This window comes from Erithacus rubecula (genome assembly GCF_903797595.1).
Source record: "Erithacus rubecula genome assembly, chromosome: 9".
NCBI classification, from domain to species: Eukaryota; Metazoa; Chordata; class Aves; order Passeriformes; family Muscicapidae; genus Erithacus; species Erithacus rubecula.
Window position 1 is genome coordinate 19030199 of NC_136660.1, and position 23160 is coordinate 19053358.

The window sequence follows — 23160 nt, forward strand, 5'->3', positions numbered from 1 at the left end:
TTATGTTGATATTTGTTTATTGCTCGTCCATTTCCTCGTCGCCACTCCCGAGTCCCGTCGCTGCCCCACACCCTGCCCGGCACCCCTTGCCAGGGCGGCTGCGCGGGCCAGCCGCAGCCCCGCGCCGTTCCTGCGCCGCGGAGTTTCCGCCGCCGTGTCCTCCGCTCCCCCCCGGCCGCCAGGCGCGTTTCCTCGGGCCGCCGCTGAGCAGCATGGCGGCGGCGGCCCCTCCTGCCGCCCGCGCTCTGTAGGCGGCGCGGCGGCGAGGGCGCTCCCGGGCAGCGGCTCCGCCGGCGCCTCCGCTGCGCCGCGTCCCGCGCTCCCCCTGCTCGCCGGGGCCGCGGCGGGGGCGGCCGGGCTGCGCTGCGCTGCGCTCCGCCCCGCCGTGCGGGGGTGTCTGGGCGCCCGGGAGCAGCACGGCTGCTGCAGTGCCGCGGCGGCCGAGCGGAGCGGAGCGGCGGAGCTGAGGGTGCCCGCGGGGGCTCCTCGGAGGGAGGAGAGGAGGCGGGCGCGGGTCGCGGGTGCCCACGGCACCGAGAGGCTGCCGCCGGCCGAGACGCGCCCCGGAGCGGGAGCATGTCGCTGCAGAGCCCGGCGGCTGCCGCCGAGCTGCCCCCCGGCCCCGGCGAGGGGCATCCGCCGGGCGCCGAGCTGAGCCAGGGCAGCGCCGCCGTCCCGGCAGCCGAGGAGGGCGGCGAGGAGGAGGAAGAAGAGGAAGAAGGGGAGAAAGAAAAGGAAACGCAAAAAGAAAAGGAAAAGGAGGGAGAGATATTGCCGCCCATCCCGTCGGCGTCCACCGCGGCTGCCGGGGTAGGTCCCGTCAGCGGCCGGGCGGCCGCCCGCCGGCCCGCCTGTGCCACTCCGCGCTCGTTTGCTGCGTTTGCCGCTTTGTTTGGGAGGAGAAAGGGAAGGGGGGAAGCAGCGTCTTCATTTTCTTTCATGTTCCTTTCCGTTGAGAGGCTTTCATTCAAGTTTCTTAAAAATAACAAGTGCATCTGTAAGCAATGACATAATGAAGCTATAAATTCTCCATCCGCTTATAGTTAACATTTTACAACGGTCTGTTCTGTCGGGTTAGTCATGACTGAAGGTTTGCAGCATTGTGAATGTTCATTAAGGGTTCTCGGGGGTGGAGGGTTTCAGCTCTAATACGCTTAATGGCAAGAGAGGCAGCTGGGAAATACTTCTGTATTTTTAACTTTTTCTTTAAAAATATTTTCCAGTTTTTTGTGTTGAAGCAAAGATGACAGAACGTTTTGATGAAATGACGAATGAATTAATGCAGGGAAAAAAAGTGGGGATAGGGTATTTTCTTATAGATTCCTTTCAGAAACGTTTTCTCAGGTTTTTAATTATACCAGAGTTGTGCTTTTCTTTCTGCTGACCATACAATATTACAGAAAATAAAATTTTTCTGTCACGAGTTGAATATCTTACACAACTTAACATTAGAACTTGTGGTAAGTTACTTCAGTCCAAGAACTTAACAAAAAATGTTACTAATGTTGTAGTAATACACTTAGGAGATTTTAGTTCAGCGGTTCTGATAAGCATCTGACTTATGAGAAATTCTAATCTAAATTATAATTTATTTAAATTCATAATTTGAATTTAAAAGAATTGCACATATAATATTTATAACTGTCAGGAAATAATTGTGATGTTAAACTAAGTAATTGTATGCAAACTCCTTAGAGCAATTCTGCCAATTTTGTGTTTTGCCTAAACGTTCCAATCTGCTGAAAGACTTTCAGCTTTGTAAATCTGTCAGAATGTGTAAGAATATGTTTATTCTTGTGATTCAAATACCGATTTGGTGGGAGAAGTCTGTAATGGACGAGTGCCCAGGAGTTATTTTTACCTTTGAATATCTCCACCTGAGACTTTGAATGGCAATTTTCAGTCCCTTAGAATAAAGATACAAATGCTGGCCTAAAATTTGTCAGGCTTAGCTCAGCTAATGAAAAATATGTGCCCCTGAATGGCCATGTAGAATTGCAGCTGCCTTACAGAATCAGGAGAATTTCTTTGTAGCTGGACATCCGTCCCTTATCTCTGAAGTGTTGCCCGCAGGCTGGAGCAGTTTCGCGGGACCTGCTGCAGAGGAGCTCAGAGCTGGCTGGGTGTGGCTGTGAGTCAAGTGCAGGGCGGGGTTTGAATTTACCTGGAGCCTTACTTGGGCTTCAGTAGTATGTTATGGGGGAGAGAGAGAGTTTTGTGGAGAGATGTCATAGATTATCACCAAAGGGGTGATCGTTTGGGTGTCAGCATTCTGGAAGGAAACTTGTGGAAAGCTAAATCATTTGCTTCCTAATAAATAAGAACAACTAGATACTTCTGTAAAGGAAAAACAGTCCAAAATCACAGCTTTCAAGCTATGAGTGAAAGGGAAAATCCTGCTTTTTGTGCAGCCTGTTGCACTGTCACATGCCTTCTGGAAATCTGAGTCTCCTCCATGTGTTCTTGCACACGGAAAGAAATCTTTTCATCCTCACTAGTCTTTGCTTGCCATATCCATAAGGGTCTTGAGTAAGCAATGTTAGGGCTAATGCAGGATTTTCAAGAAACTCCTCTAGATGATCTTTTGTCTCTTCTGAGAAAGCAGTCTATATGTGCTCTTTGGGAACATTTTGTCTTGTTTTCACCATTTCATTTAACTTCAATAATGAAAAATACAGTTTTATAAAGTATAATGCTAGGACTTCTCCAGTCTTATGGAGGCCTTCATGTTTTGGAAAACTTCCACTAAGAAGCCAACAGAGTTGTGGCTTATTAATATGATCTTAAAACAAGATTAAAGATTACTTTGATCCCCTTACTCCCTCTAAGCATATTCATTCCTTTTGGTGGATGTTCAGTTTTCTGATGGCCATGTGCTTGTAGAATCTTAGGCTCTAAAAGCTCAGTGACCTTCTACAAAATTTTAAAGTATGACATGGTGCTGGGCACTTGTCCTAGATTATTCCCTCAGGGGTTGTCAGAGCTTCTCATTAATGACAATGGGTCTCCCAATAAAGCCTTATCCATATGTTTGTTTAATATTGTTGGAACTGCTCTTGAAACAGGATGATGGAGTTAGGGCATGCAGTTTTTGTTCTTTGTGATCACTGCTGAGGGAGGTGGCAGTAAGGAGAAAGCTTTTTAAAAACTGTCCACCTATAGTATTTCAGTGACATGACTGGAGTAAAACCTAGAAAGCTAAGTCAGTCAAAAAAGGCTGTCACAATAATTTATTTAAGAAAAAACTCCTTTTTTCAATTATCTCTGCAATCTATTCCCTATTAATCATAATTAGACTAGTCTGTGCTTCAGAGCTTTTCTGCCTGGAGCACACATTTTGTGACAGAGCAGATTAAGCTCAGATCTGGATTTGTTTAAACATTATTTTTCAGTCATTAATGTTTGTCCAGGGTCTGTTTTTCTCAGATCAGGTGCCAGGTGACTTTTAAGAATCATCTTAATGATATTTCAAAGGTTATATACTAAAAGGAAATGTTAATCTGAAAATCACACTGGTAATTACATTTTATTTTGCAATGTTTGTTAGAAAGAATTTGGAACTAGAAATTGAAATTTGGTAAAAATACCAGTTTTAGAAATTGAAATTTGTAATTTTTTAGAGCCAGAAGTCCTGATGATTGTTCGCATTTACAATTTTGTGAGTTACAAACCACAGAAAAATAGTAGCATGTGCCACAGTTATTTAAAATTCCTGGCAATGTACCAGCTTGTGTACACTGTGGTGTGGTAGATTTATGGGCTGTGTTATTACCCTTCTGGTGGTTTTTCAGGATGTTGTGGTGGAAGTCAAGTGCTTTTCTTAGAACAAATGACGTTCTAAGATGATGATGGGTTTTAGCTTTTATATACTCTGGCTGCATGTCTTAGTCCAATGTATTTCTGTTAAGGGGAAAGGGAGATGTACATGTTAAAAAAAATTGATAGGATATTAGATTAATTATTCTAGAACATGTATTCTCATTTGCAGAATTAAAGTTTTGATTTGTGTGGAAACATTTTTCTAACTGAGAGCACAGATGCCAGATATCAGGAAAATGAGTCTAGGTTACTGTGAGGTTGAAAATCATGGCGTGCAGGAAGTGTGTGTATATATTTTTTAATTGATTTACCTTCTCCTGATATCAATTTATGACTTGGAACTGAGATGAAAATTAAAATATTCGTTGAGACTTCTTGGGCAAGCCTCTTAACCCCATCTTTGCTTTACAAGTTCTGTAGTAAGTAACTGTATCTAATAGCACCCAGTGCTGATTAACTGGCACAATCCTTTGGAAGTCTGATGTGTGATTTCACTTCTGTTTGCTGTTAAAACACATTAGTGCTCAGCACTTCCTAGCAGAGACTTGTGCAGGCTCCTTGGTGACAGCATGTACAGGTGTTCAAGCAAGGAGTATTTTAGCATTTTGTTAACCAATATTTGTTGGTCAGCCTTTCTTCAGTGGCAGCAGATGCTGACCATTTTGAATCATTAGGGAGTTTTATTCAGGTGGTCAGTATTGAAATTTTTTTAGCAGGTTAAGTTTTTTGGCCTTACATTTCATGTCTTGGGAAATTTGTCTAAACTACTTGAATATGTTAGGGTTATTTGGAGAAAGGAGTATGTGATACTTTCTTCTGTTTAAACTAAACTGGATGTAGTGAGAAGTATAAAAGTCGAGACTAGGATGCAGAAAGTTAGAATATCATCAACATCATCCTAATTGTATTGTGTTTTCCTTGCAGTTATCCAAGGATTTCTTCATATCCTGCAGCTTAATAATTGAGTTTTTTAATGTAATGGAAAGGAATTTTATGGTATCTCTCCTGAGGTACATGCAGAATCTTTATTTATGAGGAAACTTGCAGAATCATTCTTTATGTCTTATTCAGTTATTACCAGTCTGATTTCAGGTTAAAAGGTATTTAAGAATTCTGTGTAATGCTTCACTAGGAAGATTACTCTAGCAGTAATATATTAGCCCTTTAGAGCCTACTGTCATCTTAATTACAGGGGTTGGAGGAAGGAGCCAAAAGTCAGTTTTCCACTTTCAGCAATTTCATCACTACTATCAACCAAAAGAAAGAAGGCATCGGAAACAGAAATTCGCCTACACAACTTGTTATACCCAACATCAAAAACGGTAAGAGAAAAAAAGACCTGTGTTACTTAGTTACCAAGTTTAGAAGGTGCTCAGTTTTCTGCCAGTATTTATATTGTGGTAGTGCCAGAAAATCTAGAAATCTAGATTTCATTAAATTATACTGTGTTGTACATTGTACAGGCAGGGATATATATGATAGCCCATCCTCATTAGAGGTTGTGTCATAGAGGCAAGTTGGATAAGAAAAAACAAATAGACCTGGAGGATGAAATAAGCACCTGAAGTTTTAAAGAAAGGTACTGATTTGGCAGTCTATCTGTAGATATTCTTTGTCTAGCTTCAACCAGGCAGTGTCTCTAGAAATCGTCAGAACTTTGGAGAAAATTGTTTTATTGACATCTGAAGGATGGTGGGAATGTGGCAAGAATAATGCTTTTAAGGGAGAGAGTTGCTGAGAGATGCTGTTTTTCAGTGTAGATGAAGGCCAGTAATAGCAAAAAATAAAATGCACGGGCAACAACTGGTAAGTTCTGAAGAGCTTTATAAGTGAGAAGGAAGGTTGTTGCACTATGATGTGGTAACAATACTTGGTTAAAAGATAGAAAGTGTAGCTCTATTCAGTATGGTAGGCTAGAATAATGAAATTTAGATGAGATGGTGTTGTGGTCAGACCTGTGGTCCGACCTATTTTGCTGTGGTTCACTAAGTCTTTGCATTAGTCAGTGAATTTGAGGCAAAAAGGAAGCTGAACTGAGAGATCTCAGCAGTGTGACTTTGAAATGAAACTGTTGACAGGTATTGTCAAAGTTGTGCAGGAAAGGTGGTGTATAACTTGCAGCATTAGATTCTTACTAAAATAGTCTTTTATTAGTCTTGTTGGCTATACTGCAAAACTAAAAGTCAGTGAAAGACTTTTTTTTTTTTTTTTTAAGCAGTTTTTGTTACAGGGTAAAGAGGAGCTTTCTACTTCCAAATACAAGGACAATCACTGAAACACAAAAGGTTTGAATGATACCTCAAACACGATTTTTTTGCTTAGATCAAATTGCTTTGTACCACAAAGGAAACCTCAGTGGGTGGAGATGGCCAGTAAAAATTCTCCCACATACCAAAAATCTGCTTCTCTACTGACCTCTCCCCACTCCTTTTTTTTTGGTACCTAGCAAGAATGACAAACTCTAAACACCACTCTCTTGAAGTGCCCTCAATTTGCTGCAGACAGTGCTATCCCAGTTGTAATTAATGTCTCAGAAGTACTTAGTTGATAATTTTCACCACACTAACGTGTGGCAATATTTATTATGAATAAGGATATGTTCTTGAAATAGAGCTCAGTGTGTAAAATTGAGCAGATGCTGTGGTAGTTTCAGGATCAGAGTAACCTGCCTATAGAAAATCAGAATATTTTTAGGAGCAGTTAAAGATGAATTCAAAATATTTTGAGGCAGTATTTCTGTGGAGAAATTTAAGCAAATTTATCAGTTAAAAATGCTGCTTTTGCTAATCTGGCATTAAAGAATAGTGCTTGATTGGTGTTTTGGTATTTGGGCTTTTTTGCACTTCGTCCATACATATGCTATCTCTGAACATGTGTAGCTGTATTTATATGTGTACATATATAGGCACATGCTAGTAATACTTCACACTTAGGTTCAAAGAACATTAATTTCATTGAAAACAAAGGTGTGGAAAAGCTAATGCTGGTAGATACAGCATGAAAAGTAGGGAGATGTTTGGGTGCTATATAGGTGCCACATATAACTAGTTTTCTAATGTAACAATGATCTGGTGTGAAATTTATATTCTGAATAGATTGTTTTAGTTCTTTTCTAATGTTACAAATACAGTAAGTGAATTTTGTTTGCTTTATCTTCTTTGAAAATCTTCATCAGCCAGCAGGTGTGTTGTTCACAGCAAAAATAGTTACAATATTTATTTACCCTGAACTTCCCTGGACTACTCAATTCTGCTTTGTATCAGTGAGATTTCCTCACCAAAGTTTTTGATCATTCCTTAAGCAGTCAACGCTTTGCTGAATCTTTTTACTTGATGTAACTGGGCAAGAAGCCAGAAATTACTGGTTTTTCTTGTCTTGTAATTTTGTGTTATTGCTGTTTATCAACTCAATAAATGAAGTTTCCCATTTCTACTCAATGAAAGTCAAGTGACAGATCTTAATTAGCATTCTTTACTGGCAGAAGATCAAATAAATCTGTGTACAAATAAACTTGAATGATGACAAAACATACTGAAGTTGACCATATGTGTTAAAGATACTATTAAAAATCAATTTTAGTATGTGTAAATTAAACTGCATATATTTCAAAGAACATTGCTTTGCTGACAGGGTGCAAGTTACCAGCTCAGCACCTGCAGCCTCAATTTATTGAATTGAGATGCAGCATCTGCCAGCAGATGTCTCTTCTACTGATGTAGAAAGAATATTTTCCTCATTTCAGTGTGTTCAGCTGGTTATAGCTCAATGTTTAATCCATTTAAAATTGAGAGGATAGAATGAGATTTAAATCAAAAAGCTTGTTATTCTCAGAGTATAAAAATAAGATAAATTCTTTCTTTAATTCTTTAAAATCAGTCCATCCTGCTTTCAGAGAATGGTGTTCAATAGCAGAACATTTACATAATTGGATTGGTTGGCACCTTGGCTTGGATTAATTTATTATCTGTGTGTCTGCTTTGTTTTTTTCTATTACTACTCTTAAAATAGTTAAAATTCCAGCTGTGAGAATGGGCAAGGTTCCATATCAGAAATCAGTGCTGTCATCAGGGTACTGAGGACAGTTCTGGTCTGTTATCTCATGAATGGTGGCTGAGTTAAGTCACAGTGACAGTGTCTCTGTCATGAGCATGAGTGAAAAAAAACTCTGCTCTTGGATTCATGGGACATTCTTAGCATCTGTTTCCCTGCTGTGATAAGTGGAGTAGGCAGCAGTATAGTGATACTATTTTGATGTTTAGTTAATTAAAAAACCCAAATCTTCAAAAGGCCTTAGCAGGGTCTTAGACAATTAATAGAGGATTTTCATTAAATATGTATGGCTTTTGAGGGCACTTCTATTTTATGTAGTGTATTTTATCCCAAACATATGTCACAATTCTTGTAAATGCTTTTAAAAATGAGCAGCATAAATCAGACAGTAAGACTGTTTGAGAATGTTTGGGAAGACACTGTCAAAATGAAGTGGAAATCTTTTTTCATGTTTTGGGTGGGTTTACCTTGGTTGACTGCCAGACACCCACCAAGCTGCTCTGTGGCTTCCCCTCCTCAACAGGACATGGGGAGAAAAAAAGAAGAAAAAGCTTATGGGCTGACATAAAGACTGAGAGTACAAGAATGTTAATTTATTGCCAGTTAAACAAAACAGAAGCAAAACTCAGAACACCTTCCCCTTCCCTGCTTACCACAACTTCCCTTGTTCTCAACTTCTCTGCAATTCTGCCAGCAGCCTGATCAAGCATGGGCTCTCCACTGGCTGCAGAGGAATCTCTGCCCCACACTCTGGACTACCTCCTCCTTCTTTTTCACTCACATGGGTGTCTGTAGGGTAGTTGCTTTCTCTTTCTTTCTTCCTTTTTTTTTTTAAATCCCTCCCCCTCTCTCAGCTACTATGCAGCTTTTTTTACCCTTTCCTAAATATATTGCCACTGGGGTGCTACCAGTGTCACTGCTGGGCTCCACTTTGGCCTGTGCTGGGTGTGTTTTGGAGCTGTGTCAGACACAGGGGCAGCTTCATCTCTCTTCTCACACTGTTGCCAAGTTTTGCCACACTAATCTGATCAAATATTCTCAGATCAAATTAAAAGGAAAGAGTAGAATAGAAAGACCTTTGCACAGCACTGCCAGTAGTACTAGAATAGGCAGCCTGATTTATTGAGAAGTGATCAAAGATGCTTCTGTTTCACCACTAATTCTCTGTAAGGCAAAAGAAATTACTTCTCCCATTTAGGTTTTTGGAGAGATTGTTCATGGAAGCTGTAGGTGATTCACAGTTATCTCTAGCTTAAATTCTGTATCACAGTGTAGAAAAATGGACTGAAGTGTTGTCCTTGTACTATAGTCAGACTTTGGTATGATTGTGAGATTTTGATTAGCAGTAAGGAGCACCAGTGTTGAAGTTTGAATATTAAATATTTACAATCTATATTGGAAATACAATAATGGGCAACACTGCTATTTTTATTAGTTATCCAAATTTTCCATCATGTCTGCATGCGCATGTGATAAGTCAAATTCTTTTTCAAAGAATTAGAATTAAACACTCGGAGTTTCCTTTTGCCCTAGTACCAGTTTGTTTGTGTTAGATGCATTGTATTTGCTCTTCTTTACCTTTTCAGAAGGGAGAGAGCTGCCACCTCTTTGCCTGGACGTGCGGCAGAAGCAGCGTGTGTCTGCAGATACTATACCCCAAGAGCTGACAGCACCATTTCCTCCTGAGCCTTCCCTCCCAACTCGAACCAAAACTGTGAAAGATTTTCAGTAAGTTATGCTGGTGTTCCTAGAAGTGTGTTTTCTTCCTTTCTTTGGAATTCTTTTCGTTTTGACCTGATTCATACATTTGATTTTGTTAATCTCAAATGAGGAAAGAGTTTCAGTAAGACTGGCAAGGAGGTAATCTAGTTATATGGTGGGATTGATAACTCTGTTACTGTGAAAACTATCAAAATATTTTTTCTAGCTTGAGATGTTGTTCCGCACAGAAAATGGCAAAACATATACTTCAAAATTAGATAGGCAGTGAACATCTAGTTTTGGCAAAGAATTATTATGGCTTATTGTAGGCTGGCAAATCTCTTACAGTCTTAGGTGTTTTGGTTATACTGGCAATTATTTCTCTCTCTCACGTTCGAAATGTTGTGCTTCCAGGGAGGAAAAGGAACACTTTTTGATTATTCAGTGTGTATCTTGTGGGAAAGAAAAAGAGGAAAAATGAAAAATTTGCAAAGAGGTGATCCTTTACTGGTATTCAGGTGATTCAAAGAACTGAATTTTTTTTCACATTCAGCTTTTTGTATCTATTGACTATCATCTCTAGACAACCTGTGGCAGTGTTTGTAAAAGACTCCTTCCTTATATCTAATGTAAATCAACCCTGCTTCAGGTTAAAGCCATTAGCCCCTGTCCTTAGTGCATTTGAGTCCCCAGCTGTGAGCCCCTACACCTCTCCATTTCCCCTCTCCCACGGCTGCCATCCTCCAGGCAGGGCTAGGTCCTCCTCAGCTGGATCTGGAGGCTGCTCCCTGTGCTGAGCCTGGTTAGGATTTCCCAATGCTGAGGATTTCTTGCACAGCCTGCAGCAAAGTGAGAGGAAGCAGTTTCCAGGGGAAGGCCTTGTACAAGTCCAGGTAGACAATATCATTCTTCCATCATCTATCAGCATTGTAACTCTACTGTAGAAGGCCACCAGATTTGGCAGGCACAATTTGCCCTTAGTGAAGCCACTTTGTCACTGGTGGCCACCTTGTCATGTGCCTAAGATTGAGTTCTGTTTGAAAAAATTTAAAAGAAATAAAATTTTGAAGAAATTCTAGTGAATTTGAGTGGTTTAGGACCCCTCATACTTAAATTACTCTGAGAAGCTTTATCATGTCAGTGTAGCTGCAGTTTAATTCTGTTCTGTTCTGCTAATTATTTGTCCTAACACACTGAACTGTGACATTGTGAATTAACATTTTAAATAAAAGACATTGCTCAGGTGTATCAAACACAAACTATGCTTTTGTTCTCTTATAATGCCATGATCTTTAAATGACAAGGAAGATGTTAGAAAGATACAGATATTATACTTGTCTGTCTTCTAAGTGTTCTTAGTGAGAAGAGCTTCAAGTTACAATGCATTTTGAAGTCTAAGTGGCTGGAAAGGTCAAACCATTACGAGTATTTGAATATATTTTCTCTAGGGATGATATGGAAAAGTCGAAGGCATCGGGAGATTGGAAAGCTGTACATAATTTTTATTCTACAACTTTTGATTCTTTCTTGGAGATAAATGCTGCATTTAAGGTAGAAAATAATTCCTAATACTGTTTGGTAATTACAGTACTTTGTATCTTCAAAATGTTTCCAAAGATACCTGTTAAAGCAAAGGTATTCAAGGCCACTAAAATAATTTTGCATGATCTCACCTGCCTTTTGTAGACAATCTGTTACTGCATTAATTTATTGATTCCAGTTTAAGTAATCATATTTCAAGTTTGTGGAGCTTTAAAATTCCAGTTCATAGTTTGTGTGACACTGTGACTGTGTAGGTACTTTCTACACAAATTCCAGTTTTAAAACCTCGAAGCTAATGCAGAGGCCCAGGCAAATTTGGAAAAAGAAATTCCCTATCCCTAAAAAAAAGTTTGGTATGGATTCTATTAAAGCTGTTTGTGTGTTATCATGGCACACTTGGTTTTCCTAAGGAACAGTTCTATCTGTGTTTCTGAGTTCATGCTAAATTATTATTTCCTGCTTACTATAAAGCAAAATGTGCTTACAATATTTAATATGGGTGGTAGAGCCTGAGCCTGGACAAAATAACCCATGACCTTTAATTATTTTACAAATGATAAATGCTTGAAATTTTCTTGCCTTTGTCTAATAATGGATCAACAACAAAAATGAAAGTTCAATGTAATTCATTATTTGAAACCCTCTTACATTTTTAAAACAGAATGACAATATGAATATGTGTAGGATTACTATTGTTTTGCTCTGTCTTTAGCATACTAATTAAGGAAACTTATATTCTTAGGTTTTGATTAGGAGAATACTTATATCTGAACATGTTTTCCTATGCTTGCTATTAATCTTACATTTTCAAAGATAGCTATAAAATACTCAAAATGCTTCATGTATTATCTAACTTACAGAAAGATACCAATTCTCCATTTAATACCATTGAGGATTCTGGAATCGATGCAAAATTTGTGAATGTTGTCTATGATGCCTTATTAAATACTGTAAGTAGGAAAAAAGGATTCATGTTTTATACCATTTATATCAAAAGTTTTTCTCAGATAGGCATGATTTCTAAAGAATCTCTCAAAACATACTTTAAATGATCCCATGAGAAACGTCATAGAATCATGACAGCTGCTCTAGTAAAAGAGGAGGAAAATTTTCCTACTAGTAAAGCATAGTTTACATTGTGATAGTTCCTAAAGACTGCAAATCTTAGAGATACTACATGGCTGTGATGGGACTGCATGGTGGGAAATAAAGAAAATATGAGGATGGGGATAGTATAAAATAGGTCCTGTGCCTAGTATACAAAGCACAGGAGTAGTTTAGAAATTATATTTGCAGGGTTTAAGTGCTGAAAGGCACCATTGGCACAACCCCATGCTCAGCTAGTATGTCTGTGAGGAAGATATTTAGGAGCTCAGCATCATAACACAAAAGATTTCTTAGCTGTCTTTAAATGCAGGCAAAGCAAACTTGCTTATTTGTACAATGTCTTGTATTGAATATGTATAATTATGTCAGATATTTTTCCTCTCCTTTTTTCATAGCCTCAAGATGTTCAGAAGTCAGTCCTAAAAGGAATAATTAATGGTCTACTGCAAGAATGGACAGGGTAATTATAATAAGTGTTTGCACCAGTGCTGTGCCAGCACTTAAATCTGCTATAGGTTTTATCTTTTGGGCAAAGAAAGAAAATGTGATGCAGCTCATTTGATAAGAACTTCTTTTTGGCAAATCTGCTGAAATACATCCTGAACTCTGTAAGCTGTCATTGAACCTCTGAGAGGCAGATCCATACCCAGCCATGCATTCCATCACCCAATCTCAGCTGCTCGTTGCCAGGGCATTTCTTTGGACATCTGAATTGTGAGATTAATTAAGGAATTTATCTAAAACTTATTCTCGTTGTCCACCCCCACCAGCAAATAGGACACTTCCCTGATCCACAGTTTGCTTCACAGTTCATGTGTGGCAGCACCACAGAAAGAGCAGTGCAGGATACAGCAGGGGATAGACCAAAAGCAGGAAGATTTTTGGAGATGTCAGAATTTTAGTATGAAGTAATAGAAATGAGAATGTGTGGTGTAATTCACAAAAGGGTGCAGCAAGAGACAGTGGCTTGTTGTAACTCCCATGTGACCCAGGTCTTTCTCCAACTTACACTGTTTTGTGTGATGTTGCTGCCTGAATTTGTGGTTATATAAAAGCCTTGGTAAACACAAAGAAGTGCAGTGTCTGCAGTGGTAGAAGTGTATGGAGAATTGTTGCAGGAAGTATGAAAGAAGAGCAAATAAACTATTTTATGGTGTCACTTGAGATCGACAATAATGCGAAATTCCCTCTTTGGAACACCTCTGACTCTTCAATTCTGACCTTTTTTTAGTGTCATGTTTTAAAAAGACAGATAATAAATAGCCTGCTGCCTTTGGAGAATTGTCAGAGTCTGTAAATATCCTTTGCAGTTTTTGAGACCAGTGAAGATTCTTAAATATGGTATTCTATAGATATTAGCAAAGCAAAATGGAATCGTTCATGATTTCATGACTCTTAATGTCTATAGATTATGGATCCATATGGTTCTGTTTATTATTTCATTTATTCTTAGGCCACGAACAAAAGATGATCTTAGAGCATATTGTATACTTTTACAGGTAAGAAAAATACAATATTTTTATATAAGTATGTGTCTGCTTAACTTATTAATCTATAAACCAGTATACTGTGCAAACAAGATAGTTTATATAGCTGAGGTACTTCACGTGCAATTTCCTATTGTAAGAACATATTGAAATGTGGAAAAAATGTGATGCATGATGGGAATGGGAGCTTAATGGAAGATGGGAAAGGTTGCATAGATTAAAACAATGCACTAGTACACAAGTAATTGTTTCCTTTTATTTTCTGGGTTGAAAGAATAAATATTTTATCTGCTTATTTGTTCTTATGTTGTCCTTATTCCCCAATTTGCTTTATTAGGGTTCTGTAACTCTGAAAGTTTCAATATATGCAGTTTCTGATATTGCTGTAACTTTCTCCAGTGTTACATTTTATCCAGTCTATCTGACTGGTTACAATGTCTGATTTCTGTGGGTGGTCACCTCTTACCTTTGCTGCTATAGTAGGCTTGTATTTATAGATTTTCCCTTTATATTTTATAGTGTACCTAACACCTCTGAACACAAGGAGCAATTTCTGCTGTTATTTGAGAATATCAAATAGCAATTTAATTTCTTGAGACAATAGTTTTCTTCTCTGGGGTGGCCTACACTAGCTGTGAATTCAAAATAATATCTCCTGCTGAAAAGAGGGAATGTGTGAACACTTGGAACAGAGGGAAAATTAGTTTGGATTGATAAGGGATAGACAGGGGCTATAAGAATTTGTATTACTGATATGAAAAGCACATCACTTAGAGCAGTGTAATTTGTGTTGCAATGTAAAGAATAATCCAGAATATTGAGTACTGCCTTTGGGCTACCTGTGGGCTTTCTTTTGGGGAAAAAAAAAAATCATACTTTTATAATACAGCAGTTGTATATTTTTTGTTTGGCTAGAAGTTGTGAGTTGTTTTTTCCCATAGTTTTACCACTGTCACAGCTATTTTGTGAGCTACTTTCCTGTGTAATTGTACTGGCAACAACAAACATGAGAAAAAATCCTAATGACTTTTTTCCCTTTATGCAGTTTATTAACCTAACACTTTTTTTAATCTTTTTCAGAATCCTCAATTTAGTAACACTTCTACTTATGTCATCTATGCTCACTTGCTAAGACAGATAGCAGCCTTAACAGAAGCTGACCATCATTTCCTAGTGCACTGGTCTAAAAAGTAAAAAGAAAACCAAAACCCCACATTACAAATTCCATTTCTAGGATAACAATTGTTACTGTATTTCCATTGATGTTGACTGTTTTATAAATTATATAAAAGTTAATTTAATTGAGTAAAGAGATTGGTTTTGTGGCTTTCAAATACATGTGGACTTAGTCCACTAAGTGATACTGATTTATAGATGCAAAATGTATATAATGTATAAAACTTCTTATATTTATGCAAAAAAGCCTTAATCACAAAATGACTTATCAGAGTTATTTTTGATAACACATGCAATATAAATACTTGTGTGTAATTTTTAGTTATATGTTTATATGGTATTATTAAAACAAACATCTTTATGATCTGTGTTTAAATAAAGTTTTATCTTGCATAACTTGCAAAAGATACTATAATGTTGCTGTAATGTACAGAAACCACAAAGGAACTAGGGGCCTGACTTCCTAGTGTGATAGAGGTGGTAAAAGAATGTGCTTAGGGCATTGGATTTGTAATTAATTGAAATAACTGTAATAGCACCTCACTAAAAGTCATATGGGGTAACTGCCCAAAGAGCAACTCCTGAATTGGTGTGCAGATTGCCTTCCATGTACTGACTGAGCAAAAAGTTCAGTTTGAGGTAAAAACAAAGCTTGGCCATATTTGCAATTTCCAAATCTCCTAGGAAATCTTAATTAAGGATTTTCTTCTTTGCAAGGATGGTAATTTAATTTCCCTCCCCCTCCCTATGTCCAGATTTGCTTTAAATTGTGGTAAAATACTGCTTCATTGTAACTGCATTTATAATTTGTAAATGCAGTTCTGTCTATGCAATACATCTATCAATGTTTTTAGTCTTAGAGCAGTTATTAAAAATGGAAACCATTAAAATAGGAAAGCTCCTGTTTAGAAAAAGCTATTTTAACATGCCTACACATATATGTGTATTGTTGTGCTATTATGGAAGTGATGCAGCATGTGATTTAAAATGTACACATGGCACAAGCATATGAAGCACTTTTTATTTAAAGGACTATGTATCTCAAATCAGAATTCCTCAGTATTCAGAGTGTGGAGTGAAATAGATAAGGATTTTTGTTTTGTTTACTGTAAGTCAAGAACAGATAATGATTCTATTGCTTTTCTTTTATTATTTTTCTACAGAGTTAAGGAGCATAGTTAGGGGTGCACTGAAGAACATTGCCTTGTGCCAATATTTAAAAGCATGCTTGTTCCAGCTTTCATTTTGGAATTTTGTTTTTATGTACAAATAGGACAAAAGCATTAAAAATTAATTTAAACAATTATAATTGGATTTAAAAATTGTAATGAAGGTGGTTTTTAAAAAAACATTGAAATTTGGTAACAACTCTAGTGTAGACAGTGATCACATGAGAGTAAGTGCAGCATGTTTGTTTTAGGATTTCACAGAAGAGGTTCAAGCAGGTGGTGGACAGGTTACTGCAATTTATTTCTTTACGGCTGTTTCCTGCAAAACCTGAAGAGTTTCCACCTATGGTGAAATGTACCTGGTGGATTCCATCAGCAACAAAAGTCCTGGCTTTATTTAGTAGGTATTTTTCTTGAACTGTGTAGGCAAATATATGTTTTTATATGTATATTTGTGTGTGTGTATGGGGTTTGTTTTATATAACACACACATCTTGGGAGAGGATGGTTTTTACTGCTCCTCTTCTGGGGGATACTAATAATGATGGTGGCACAGTACAAACTACAATAAAATGCTGAAATGTGATAAGCAAGAGACTTCTGTTGGTGTCTTCCTACTTGTAGAGAATAATTGCTATGCAGAGTTTTCCTGTAACAGCAACAACAAAGATCATTCAAACAGAAATCCACAGAAGTAACCAATGGTTAAGGTTTCCCTCAGATTTATAAAAGAAACTATCTTAACCTTGTAGCTGCCAGAATTTCTTCTATAACTCACCTACCCTCACAGAACTATTTAGCATCTAAAGGAAGTTAGGCAATGCAAGTGCCTCTTAGATCCAAAACTACAGCTTAAAAAAGGTAAACCCCTGTGCAGTTCAACATAGAGCACAGCAGATTTGACTACTGCAAATGTAAACCTTCACAACTGCTGCCAAATGGTGATTAGAGCACTTACTTTTTCCTTTTTAGAAGATAAAACCACCAAATGAAAATTAAAATTGGAACTAAGGTATTTTGCCTGTCAACTTAAAATTTTTACTTAGAAGTATTCTGCACAGTCCAGAGTTAGGCACATTAGCAGACCTGTGTCTAAACCCAAGATATGTTTATAGGCATCTATTAAAGAGTTGCTTGTTCCTTAATTCTGGAAAAAGAGCTATTTAGTTAATCAAAAGACACTACTTTTTGTCTGATTGACCAAAATTAAATTATGAAGTGTTAATAGTGCTGAAGTGTAAAGAAAGAAAACTTATTAGCTGTTTGATATTTTATGAATGCCATTATATAATGAGATAAATGTGAATTGGCTTTCTTCCTTTGGTCAAGTACTTAATTTTTGTGCAGGTCTAGATGGTATACTGGAAAAAAATGTAGGGTTTCTGGCCACAGCTGCTTGAAATTATGTGAATTTCTTAAACACTTTCATTTATCAAACTGCTTTTCCATCAATTTCAGCAGAACATAGCACCCTTTGTCCATGAAACCTTAATTTGGTGTATGTCAGTAAAGAAACCAGAGTCAAACTGAGGTTCCCTTATCATAAATTGGATGAAGTAGGGATTTTCTGTTTTCTACAGAAATTAATGTGTTGTTATATAGTGCTATGTTGTAGCTGTATTTCTCTAGCTAAGTTATTAATTGTTTGTGTTATTTTAGGCTTGGCTTAAAGTTTTTAGTGCTCATGATGCCAAGAAATTAAATATGCTGGGTCTAGGCATTACTTTAAAAAGCTTTTGTGTTCTCTTTGTAGATGCTGCAAATAGTCTGATTAGCCCTCCTATAATTTCATATACGGATTTCTACAATTCTACACTTGATCATATTGATCTTATGGAAGAATATCATAACTGGCAATGCTATGGGAATTCTCACAGGTAGGAAGAATAATTGGTTGCTTCTTGTTGAATAGTACTTCAATGCATTGTATCTATGCTATGTATGTCTGTATTAAATGTAGAGGAAATACAGTGTCTATATGGTATGCATACCATTTATTTGTACATAGGTCCACATTAAATACTGTATTATTTTAATGAAAAAAACATTACAGCTGCTACTTACTTGCTACTGCATGGATGTGAGATTGACTGGAATAAATCTCATTCTACCTTTGCAACCTAGAGAAAATATGTAAAATATGGATGATGATAATAAAGTAAGTTTATTAATTATTGACATGGACTTCAGACTGTGTCTTATTATAGACAAATTTTAGCCTCCAATACATTCATAGACATTTTCCTTGCCTTCAGCAGCAGTTGGGGTAAACTTGGGCACCATAATTTGCTCCACTGAATCAGGTATTTCAGGCTACTCTTCTGTCTGATACCTGATATTTTACTTGAGAAGAAAAAAACCAACTAAACAAATCACAAAAAACCCAAAAGATAAGTATTATTAATTCCAGTTTCTAGCAGTATTTGCAAATAACAGTTTGTTCTATTGAGTCAAATATCACTATATACAAAGTGAAAAAACCAGAAGCTATTTGGAAATTATTGTCAGTGGAGGGATTAGTTACTGAATAATTCACTGAAAATAGTATGCTAGATAGAAAATATTTAATCTTCTTTTCTCTTGTTAGGTTTTCTTTCTGTCAATACCCATTTATTATTTCTATAGCAGCAAAAAAAGTGATTATTCAAAGGGACTCAGAACAACAAATGATAAGTATTGCACGGGTAAGTCCCTCAAGATGAATCTTTGTCACTTCCATTGGTATTTTATGAGTATTTGTTAGACTGATATTACATGTGACCTGTTACAACTTCTAGAGTTTCTGATTACCCTGGAAAAGAACTTAAATCATTTTACTATGACTAGTCTACAAATGTCCATGCTGGGTTCTCTCAGTATTTTTTTTCTTTTTGTGTACTAGTTTCAGGATCTTTATGAATGGCAGTGTTTTAGAGAAAGTTATAGTACTTGACTTACTTTTTTCCTCTTTTGAGAAACCAGCATAATGTGTTAGCCTGTTAAATTAACATGATGATTAAGGAAGAAAAACTCATGAGAATTCTGTAGTAAAGAAATTTCTCTCCATCTCCTAGAATATATTGAAGCAGTTACAATGTTAGGGAAAGGTCTTTAATACACCATACTGAGAACTTTTACAGTTAACAAGTGTGACACCTTTTTTTTTTACATGAAGATACTGCATGTGTGATGTTTCTTTTTCATTCAAATAGCAAAGCCTGGTGGATAAAGTCTCTCGGAGACAGAAGCCTGACATGAATATGTTATTCCTAAATGTGAAAGTGAGGAGGACACACCTTGTTAGTGATTCACTTGATGAGGTAATAAAAAAATGTAATTAAATTGTGTGTTGCTGTAGAGTACCTATTGTTAGATTTCAATTTGATAAGTCATATTTAAATCTTTTGCACTAAGAGATTGGGAATATAACTACATAGCACTAAATAAAGAGAATTTAATTACTGTCAAAATTGCAGTGCTGAAGAACAGATTGGGTTAGACATCTTGAAATTAATTTCCTGTGCTCATGCTGCTCCATAGCAAATCCCATACATACTTGTACATGGTCTTTATTTGTTTTTATAATTTTTGTGTTAAAAATCCTGTGCACAATTATCAGTTTCTGCAGGACTTGAGTCCATGACAGCAGCATGAATAGTATCTGACTAATCACTAATGAGGTTGTTTGTTCTAATTCTTGGAATATTTTTCTTTTTCCATCTCTATCTTATAATAATAATTTTGGGCTTTCTTTTCTTCAATTCTTTTAACTAATTCCTCACATTCTTCAGTGTAATTTTTCCTTTTTGAGAAATGAAACAGATGTGTCTATTAAGTAGCCAATTCTTCAGTATCCTCTGAACCTTGCTAATTAACATCATTTAATGAAATTTAGTTCCCTCTCTTTCTCAACATTGAGAACAGCCTGATGATACTGTCCAGGTAGTGAAAACAACATCAAACAAATTCTGGTTACTCATGTCATAAAATGTAAGTTTTAACTTTATTTTCTGCTATTAAAACCTGTCTATTTTTGGCCTGTTCTCCTAAGACAGAAGAAATATGATTGGTGATATTGCTTCCTCTCAGGCATTTTTTTACCTCACTAATATAACCAAGAGCAAATTAAAAAAATTTTTATAGTCAAAATATTCATCTATTTATTTTCAATGTTTTCTTCTACCTATCTCAGAGATGAGTAAGAATATAGTATATATTAATATTCTTAAATTTATGGGGGATGGCAGATGGAGAGGGAATTTCAAATAATAATTTGCAAAGAAAAATCACTTCAACTAATAAGTGGCTTGTTTCACATAACACAAATACCAATAATTATAACATTTTTATGTAATAGGAATTTTTATGTAATAGGAATTTACTTGTGCAAGTAACAAAATGGAGATTATTTTAGCACATGCATATTCTTGACTGGTTTAAACACTTTCTCTGGAGCTGGACAGTAATTAATGGTTTAAAGAAGGCTTGTATAGAGACTCAGTCTGAAAAATCACTGTTAATTGTAAAAGGCTGTAATCTAATTCTTTGCAGGTTTTTTGTGTACCTGCATGAAATGCTGTCTCTTAGGACAAAGCAATGAAAGGAGCTCATTACAATTGCCTAAAAAATAATTCTAAGAAGCAGCTGATACTTGTTGGCAGGCATCTTACACAGAACCGAATGGTGTCCAAATATTGAAATATTAGCTTACTTCCTTATTTCTAAATATTTCCAAATTATGTCTAAGTACTTTTTTAATTTGTCATTTCCTCCTGGTAGCACATCTTATTTAAAAGGTAAAAAATTATATAGGTCTGAAATATTCCAGACAAATGCAATTCATTGTATCTAATTGCTTATTAAGACTATTTGTACAACACATAACTTTTTTCAAGCCCAGAGAGTGACACCGTGTGCAAATTAGTTGAGGGTGTCAAGTAGTCATAATTGCCTTACTTCTGCAATTCAGTCATTGTTTTAATATAGTTTTGACCTATTAGAAAATTATGCAAATTAATGGTTTAAGCAAAGCAAGAGCAGTAGAGTAGAGGCTGAGGTGTGTTCTCTATGGCTAGTGGTAGTGATAATATGTTCAATCTCCTTTTTCTTCTGCCTTACCTATTTCACAATAGCTAGCAAGGAAGAAGGCAGATCTGAAAAAGAAGTTAAAAGTCACTTTTGTAGGAGAAGCTGGTCTTGATATGGGTGGCCTGACAAAAGAATGGTTTCTTCTTCTGATTCGACAGATTTTTCACCCAGATTATGGTGAGTCCTCTTAATTCTTAAATACAATTTGAGAATTTGTTCTGTTCAGCAATAATGGAAAAGTCTTTGCATTGTAAACACTGTTTTCAGCACAAATCCAAAGCATAGTCTTGCAAATAGCTTAGCTATTAGCTCTGAAGGAAATTATCTCAACCTAAACCAGCACAATGGTTCAGCAAATATTCAAGTGGAGATAAGGCCAAATGTATTGGTTTATCATTTACCATCCTTCCCTACTTCTTCCTATGCTGCATATTCTCTTTCTGCTCTCAGTTGTCTTTATATTGCTGGTTTAGGGAGGGAGTTTTTCTGGATTTTGTCAGTAGCTGCAGTTGGATGCTGTTACTGTGCTCAGTTCTGGCAAACTGCCAGGTCTCCCCTGTATCAATGGGGTTTTTTTGGCACTGATAGTTGCACTGAGCGTGCCTGCACATTCTAGTGCTATTTCTGTGACTAGGATAGGTAGAGATTAGTTTACTTTGAATCTTTGTCTTCATATGTTCTGTTTGTGGTACCTGTGTGGCCAGTATTCTTACAGGGGTGTGGGGTAATCTCAGACAGTATAGGCAGGTGTGAGCCTGAATGAAAAAGCCTGCCTCTGCTGTTACCAGAACCTGTGAGCTTATAAGGACATTTCATGCCCAAGGGGAAGAATATAAGATCAAATGGGAGATTGTAAGACATGAATGAGCTGTCATAAACAAGCAGTTCTATCCACTTGTTTTATAGTGAGGTAGATGGATCTGGATTAGTTTTATTCTCACTCTAATGAGCTTTCCTCTGGGCATGGATACATTATTGATGGTTTAGTGTGTTAAAGTGTTGCCAGGATGACTTTTAAATTGATTTCCAGGGACTTAAGCATAACACCTGATAGTCATTGAGCTTGCCTGTCTTTGCCTGTAAGTGTTCATATCCCTGAAAATCATGGTCCTTTGATGTTTCTAGGAGTGCTTCTAAAAGTACAGAATTTTAAGTCATAAGTATGTCGTCATATCTGTTGAGATTGTTATTTGCCTGTAGCCCTTTTTCTAGTCAAAAGGGGTCTGTGTGAAGATATGACATTGGTGAGAGCAACCTTAATAGGAAACAATTTATCCTGCAGAAAGCATTCTGTAAGTTTGACAGTTCTGTTAGTAAAAATGCTGTCAGCAGAGCTTGGTAACTGATGAGTTTGGAAACATTCAGAGTAATTTATTTTTTCACTATCTCTGGCAGGCTTCCTTACTTTAAAGTGCAAATTCTTTCATTGTTACGACTATCAGCAAAGTGTGGGAGGAGTTCAGAAATATTCTTGTCCCTCAGAAAGGGACTGTATCCTCTGCTGTCTTAATTGCTTAAGATGCAAATAACATGTCAGAAGCTTGGAAGGGAAAATATCACTGTTATTACCCTTTTCATTTTAACTGATTCTTCAGGTTTAATTCCTGCAATTTAAAAACTCTGAATTAACTCAGCTGTCTGCCTGCCTGTGTGTTTTGCAATGTTCTCTTTATCTTGGTGTGGACAATTAGCACATGGGATTCAAAATCTATTTTGTTCCAACATCCTTGTGATCTTTTAGTATGTGAACCTTGCACTGCCTTACATGCAGCTGTTCTGTTGCTTATGGCAGTGTCTAAACCTTTTGTGATGAGCAACTTTTTAAGCTGGAGTTCAAAAGATAAATGGTTTAGGAGAGTGGGGAGGGAGGAAATGTGAAGGCAGCTTTTTGCCTGTAATTTATCATAAGAATTGGATGTCCTTGAGACAAGTTGGATTTTCACTCTTCATTTTTTAAGTCAAAAGGACTTGGTTGGTTTTTTTTTTTTTTTCACTTAAATATTATTTTTCACCAACTTTGATTTCAGAGATTCAGTGAGCAC

The 23160-nt window shown here is 37.0% G+C and overlaps 1 protein-coding gene across 2 annotated transcripts in view; it reads left to right on the plus strand.

Moving 5' to 3' along the window:
• Positions 1-156: 156 nt before the first annotated feature.
• The window catches only part of HECTD2 (HECT domain E3 ubiquitin protein ligase 2), a 35440-nt gene continuing 12436 nt past the window's right edge, over positions 157-23160 (plus strand). The window contains exons 1-13 of one of the 2 annotated variants that reach the window (XM_079312874.1): positions 157-810; positions 5012-5141; positions 9459-9597; positions 11019-11121; positions 11973-12062; positions 12615-12679; positions 13673-13718; positions 14787-14896; positions 16303-16451; positions 17805-17928; positions 18639-18735; positions 19243-19350; positions 21163-21295. In XM_079312874.1, coding sequence (XP_079169000.1) covers positions 577-810; positions 5012-5141; positions 9459-9597; positions 11019-11121; positions 11973-12062; positions 12615-12679; positions 13673-13718; positions 14787-14896; positions 16303-16451; positions 17805-17928; positions 18639-18735; positions 19243-19350; positions 21163-21295 — 1528 coding nt within the window. In that variant the 5' untranslated portion in view covers positions 157-576. The remainder of the gene's footprint in view (positions 811-5011; positions 5142-9458; positions 9598-11018; positions 11122-11972; positions 12063-12614; positions 12680-13672; positions 13719-14786; positions 14897-16302; positions 16452-17804; positions 17929-18638; positions 18736-19242; positions 19351-21162; positions 21296-23160) is intronic. The other variant, XM_079312873.1, reaches the window with a different exon arrangement.